Here is a 6,000-nt window from a genome sequence, read left to right as displayed (position 1 = left end):
GCGTGTAAAGAAATTGGTTCTGAACTTCATTTGAAGCCCTTGTATTTATGAAGGACCTTGCATAGATGCCTGTGTCTGTCTGGTTGGAGATGTCCATCACTGGAACCTTCTCCCCTTCATTAGCACAGAGGTGGGAAACAACCTTTTTCATGGGCTCTTATATACATGTAAAGGAGTAGCTAGTCACAGGGTATGGTCCTTATTTGTAATTAGAAGCCATTTCCCAGCTTTCAGGAAGAAAAGGTCGTGTCAGAGGGAAGAAACAGCAAAGACCCTGTACACTGAGTTGTGGAAGCGGCAGTGCTGGCTGAGTTTGCTGAAGAAGCAGGGACATTTCAGTGAAACGGCTCCCTCTTGTAGCTGTGTGATTGCAACCTACTTCTGGCTTCCTGGGTTGGGAGGAGTTGAGACTCCTTGAGCAGCAGTGAGATGCTGGTATGGGTGCGGGCCCAGCAGCGAGAGCTGATCCAGTTCTGTCTCCTCTGGCAGGTGACACAGGAGTGGGGACTGTCCAACCGCCACCATGGTTGCCCTCTCGCTGAAGATCAGCATCGGCAATGTAGTGAAGACCATGCAGTTTGAGCCTTCCACCATGGTGTATGATGCCTGCCGGATGATCCGGGAGCGGGTGCCTGAGGCCCAGATGGGGCAGCGTAAGTAACCTGCTCTGGTGGCCAGTGCCATCCCATCTCAGCTTGTGCTCCTGCCCCATTCCTCGGAGTCATTCCCTGTCCTGTCCTACTTTCCTGTCAAAGCATTTCTTCTGCTTTCCCCACTGAATCTCCCTTTTTCCTCTTTTTTTGCCCCTATGAATTGCCCTGAAAGACCTCTTATGTTTCTGGTGCTGGCACCCTTTAGACACTAGTCTTTTCCCGGGTGCAAAGCCCGCTCTCCCAGTTCTGCAGCTTTGGACAAGTTACTTCTCGTTTCTGTGTGCTCTGTGACCTGCTATGTTTGGTCAGTAAATGACTATACATTCCCTTTAGGAAAAAAAAACCCTGACATTTCAAAGACCTCCCTCTTCAGTTTTGTCCCAGTGCAGTTATGGATTTTTTTGCATGTAGAACAGAATAGTCAGTGTGATTATTGGGGTGCTTTCCTAGTATGGGGGAGAACTAGGCTCAGGTTTTCTCTGCCTGACTGAGACCAGAGCCTGACCCTCGTCCTTCCCCTTCCCTAGTAACTGCTTCAGGTTGTTGGTTGTTTTGCGGCCACCATCTTGTGCAGAAACCACTTTATTCTGAACCTGAGAAGCTTTTACTGATGAGGGTTTTGTTGAAACTGGTACATCCTTGCAAAACATTCTGCATCTGATGAATTGTCCTTATCCAAGAGCATGGTTCCATTGGAAAGTATTCAGAAAAGTGCCATGACTGTGATTCAAAGTCTGGAAAACTTCCCTCACACTGAGAGATGAAAGTAGCTCTGAGTTTTGTTTGACAAAGCCTTACAAGTCCTGCTCTGCAAGAACTTTCTGGGGAAGGTTATTCTGACAGAGCTCTTCAGTCTGGAGATTTCCCTGCCCTTTGCTGGGTGGATAGGCTACCAAAAATTAAGCTAGTGTCCCCACTGTGCAGATTTGTGGCCCCAGAAAGAATAGAATACAGTACAGGAGCTGGCTTTATCTGGACATAGTAGGTGCAGCTGGATAAAGGTTMAGGTTAAATGGAAGGGCTTTCTTCTGTCAAAGTGCCTGTGCAGTTTGTCACCTTGTAACATTGGCTTGTTTGTTTGTTTGTGGTGGTGGTGGTGTTTTAAGGCACACTTAATTGCTACAGTTTGGATGGTCTGGTTCTGTAACTCTTGCATCTCCTGAGCACTTGCTCCCCTAGATCTCTCCTGCTAACGGACCTGAAGAAATGTGGTAACTTGACACTCCCTTAGCCAACCTGCAGCTCTGTAGTGGTGCAAGACAGAAGCAACATGCTCCCCCTGAATATCCCCCCTGATCCTAGAAATCCCTGCACGCTTTCAGGTTGCTGTCATGGGACCACAGCATTGAGCTCTTTGGGCTCCCTTATTTACACCTTAGAAGAAATTGGGGTGTGGGGTAGGGAAACACATCTGAAAGTGAAATAGTTGTCAAATTCTGTCTGCCCTTCCTCTCTCTTCTCTCTCCTATTTGTAATCATTACAAGGAGCCAAGATCAGTTGTTTGGAGGGGTTTAAACAGTTGCCCTGGTTCTAAGCAGTATTAATAAACAATATAAATGAACATTTCCTTTGTTGGGAAATATGTTGTCCTTTGGTCTGTCCCCTCCCCAGCAGTTCTCTGTGAGACTTGTGATGTGCTGGTACTCAGTGACCTTGCTCAGCTGGTCAGTTCTAGTATCTCCCTGCTTCTAGGAGACTCAGAATTAAATCTGTGACAAATGACCTCGTGATTTGATTCATACTCTAGGATACGTGGTCTACACACAGCATGATTACAGCAAGCAGATATGAGGATGGGACAGCAGGACTGAGTCTCGCTGCCAGTTTTGGGGGTACTATCACTGCCCACGCTGACAGGCTCCCTGCAGCTCTCCTCCTCAACTAAGTCATCCTGGCTTTCCCTGGAATGAAGTAACTCCTCTCCCAGCTGGATCTGCCGATCCTCTCTGCCAAGACTGAATGCCAGTTCTTAAAAGGGCTCTGCCTGTTATAAATGAACTGCCTTAACTCATGAAAGGGAGCTGGTGTCACCAGAGGCAGCTGAGTAAAGGCCTCTATATAGCAGTGCGTTAAGCAAAAAGCAAACGTGATGTCAGGAGGCATGGGGAAGAGGAACAGGGAACAGCGCGGAAAATATTAGTGCAAGTGGAGGGTGGGGCTTCATCCGAGCACTGTCGGCAGCASGGGTATGCTGCCTGCCACCGGGTCGGAGAGCAGCAGGGAGACAAGCTGGGGCCCRGAGAGCTCGGCCTGGCGGGAGGCAAGGGGTTCCCACCGGCGCTGGTCAGAAGGAACGGGATGAGTCCGTGACCGTGGGAGGCTCTGCGAATGGGAGGGTGGGCTGCCTGTGCCCTCTCTTGCAGCAAGGGGGAACACTGTGAAATGTGAAAGCAGCAAATGCCGCATGAATAAAAGGAAATGCTTTTTCACTTCATATGTTTTTTCACTTCATGTCCACTTGGTCTGTCAAATGCATTGTTACAGAAAGACTTTCGGACCAAGACTTTTGGTTTCAAAGAGAGACTGGATGTTTATATAGAGCCAGAGCTGTAATAACATTAGAAGGAACATTACATTTCCTGCTCCTGGGCATGAGCCAAACTACCTATAAGAGACAAAGATAAAACTTTAAAGGGACCTGGTTATTCTCAAGTTCCTTTTCAGTTTTTTACAGTTTTTCTTTAAAAGAACTGGCGCTCTCCATTGTCAGAAAGGAGAGTCTGAGCTTTGAAGCTCTGGTCAGATCCCATTGGGGAACTGCTCCCAAGCCTTGCATCTCTGCTCCCTACCCACCTCTCCTCCTCCACCAGTGTCCCCCCTACCCCAAAGGGCTTGGATTGCAGTTTTGATACAGTTTGGTACAGATACAGTTGCTCCATTTATTCACTTTCACCTTCATCTCTAGCTCACAGCTCTACTGTTTCTATTAGATCCTGGCACTTTTTGTTTCTCTTCACTGTACTTACTGTGTGGCACTCATGGATCCCTTTTTGAGTAGCTCTGCTTTTTTGTCACCTTTAGAAGGTGTTCAGTACATGACTACCATTTTGTTAAATCTGGGTGCAGTATCTTAACACAGTCCACAACCCAGGTGACTTCCCAACTAGTCCTTCCTGAGCACGCGTTCCTCTGCAGCTCCTCTTTCTGGGCCAGGAAAGGGAACTGTGATCCATTGGCCCATGTGTCACCCAGATTCCCCTGCCTCTTGCATGGGTGCATGGGTGCTGCCTCAGCGCGTCTTACTCACCAGACCGCTTAATTTCTGGCATTGGGTTCTCCGAAAGCCGATGTCTTTGTGAGGTATGAACTGAGATACCTTGCTGGATTCTGGAAGCTTTGGTGCAAGTTTTTAGCTGTGTTCTTGCTCTGTCTTAGGAAGCACCTCTTCCCTCTCAAACTATGGGTCTGGGATTGGCTTTTCAGTTTTCATAGCTTTAGAATTATCCTCTTAGAATTTGCTTTGAAAAATAGCTTTCTTAACCACAGTACTAGCTAGGCAGGAGCGTGATGGCTCAGGAATTTTTTCCTCCCTGCAGAAAACTGCCAAGGAGATGACTAGTTATAAAATTAGTGACCAGGAAACAACTGGACTGAGGAAGCCAAGACAACTTCCAGTCCAGAGTTGGATGAAAGGTGGAAAAAGATTTTTCCAGAGCAAAGGCAGGCATGGTTCTGGCCTTTTGTGAGCAGGAACCCTCCTCACTAGCAGTAAGAACATAAGAGGTGTCCCCCTGCGTCAGAACGGTGGTCCCTCTGCCCACAGTCCTGCCTCCGTCGGAGCGACAGGAGATGGGCTTTTGGGAGTGCATGTGAGCCTGGCCGCTCTCTGTGCTCCACCCCCCTTTTATTCTCCCGGTACTCAAAGTGGTTAGATTTGGGATGTTAGAGAGACATCCCTCCCCAGTATCCATTGAAGGATCTATTGTCCATAGATTTGTCTGGTCCTTTTTTGACCCTGCTTCCACAGCCTCTGGGTCAGTGAGCTCCAGAAATTGATTTCCCGCTGTATAAACCTTCTTTTATATGTTTTAAACTGATGTTCTACAAGTTTCATTGAGTACCCCCCAGTTCTGATATAGCAAGATTTGCTGAATATTTCTACGCTTATCCACCACTTTTGAGATCTTGTAAGTCTTGATCATATCCTCCTTCAGCCTCCTCCTCCCCAAACTGAGGAGTCTCAGCCTTTCTAGTCTCTCTTACTAAGGCAGCTGCTCCTTCTGGGTGATCATTTAAGTTACCCTTCTCTGTATCTTTCGAGCTCTACTGCATCCTTCTGGAGATGTGCAGACTAGACCAGTACATAGTATTCAAGACGTGGATGTGCCAAGTTTTTATAGACAGTTAAAGCGATACCCTCCATCTTGTTCTCAACACTGTTCTTGATGATGCCCAGCATTTTGTTAGCTTTCTTTGGCTGCTACTGCATGTTGCACCAATGATTTCAGAGCGCTGTCAACCACAACTCTAAGCTCTTTCTTCAGTTGTAACTGTCAGTTCCAAGTTAAGTACTGTGTAGGCATGCCTTAAATGATTTTTTCCGTAGATAAATATATGGCAAAACATCTGTCCTGAAACTTGCTTTCTATTTTTTTGTCCACTCAGGTTTTAAGGTCTCACTTGCTATCAGCCTGACAAAAGAACTTAGTGTCATCCACAAACATAGAGATTTCTCTGTGGCCCTTCTCCCAGTCGCTGGTGGAGATACTGAATAACGTGTCCCAGTGCTGAGCCCTGGGAGGAGGTTAGAGTGCCTTGTACCACTGAGGCCAAGTTTGCACTGTGTCTGGCCTCTTGTGTTGAAGTAGGTTTTCACTCCACTTGTAGCAGTTCTGGGTGCCCGCTCCAGCGCACAGATACTTCTGTATCCTGCACGTTGGTCAGCTTGGCTGGACCCTGCAGATGCACGACTCTGAGCACAGCCTGGTATCTCGGAGGCCCTGTCCAGTGCTGCTCTTGGCTCTCTTTCCAAGTTCTCCTTGCTTTCATTACTTAGCAGAGCTGCTTCATCTGCTGCGCATCAGCCTGGCCACAAAGCAGAGTTCCCTCCCTTCCCTCGGTCATTCAGCCCTGACAGGGAGACTCGTTTCCAGAGAGCTTTCCTGAGCTGCGCACCCATGTGGGGAGCAGGGAGCAGACCCACGGTGTCAGGCCCTTGGGGCCTCAGTTCCTCAGGCGACGCTGACAGAGACCTTGCTATGTTTTTCAGCCAATGATTTTGGGCTGTTCCTTTCGGATGAAGACCCAAAGAAAGGGATCTGGCTGGAAGCTGGGAAGGCTCTGGACTACTACATGCTTCGCAATGGGGTAAGCGTCCAGACCCCGTATTTCCAGTTGGTGCCCTCC

At 48.1% G+C, this 6,000-nt stretch overlaps 1 protein-coding gene across 1 annotated transcript in view; it reads left to right on the top strand.

Annotated features, from left to right (window-relative positions):
* The first annotated feature begins 489 nt into the window (after positions 1-489).
* The window catches only part of TLN1 (talin 1), a 41,485-nt gene continuing 35,974 nt past the window's right edge, over positions 490-6,000 (top strand). Inside the window, exons 1-2 of the mRNA XM_026087282.1 lie at positions 490-653; positions 5,864-5,961. Coding sequence (XP_025943067.1) covers positions 524-653; positions 5,864-5,961 — 228 coding nt within the window. The 5' untranslated portion in view covers positions 490-523. The remainder of the gene's footprint in view (positions 654-5,863; positions 5,962-6,000) is intronic.

This window comes from Apteryx rowi, unplaced genomic scaffold, assembly GCF_003343035.1.
Source record: "Apteryx rowi isolate R43461 unplaced genomic scaffold, aptRow1 scaffold_71, whole genome shotgun sequence".
Taxonomy (NCBI): Eukaryota; Metazoa; Chordata; class Aves; order Apterygiformes; family Apterygidae; genus Apteryx; species Apteryx rowi.
The sequence above is the reverse complement of the archived record's forward strand: the minus strand, read 5'-3'. Positions and strand labels throughout refer to the sequence as shown.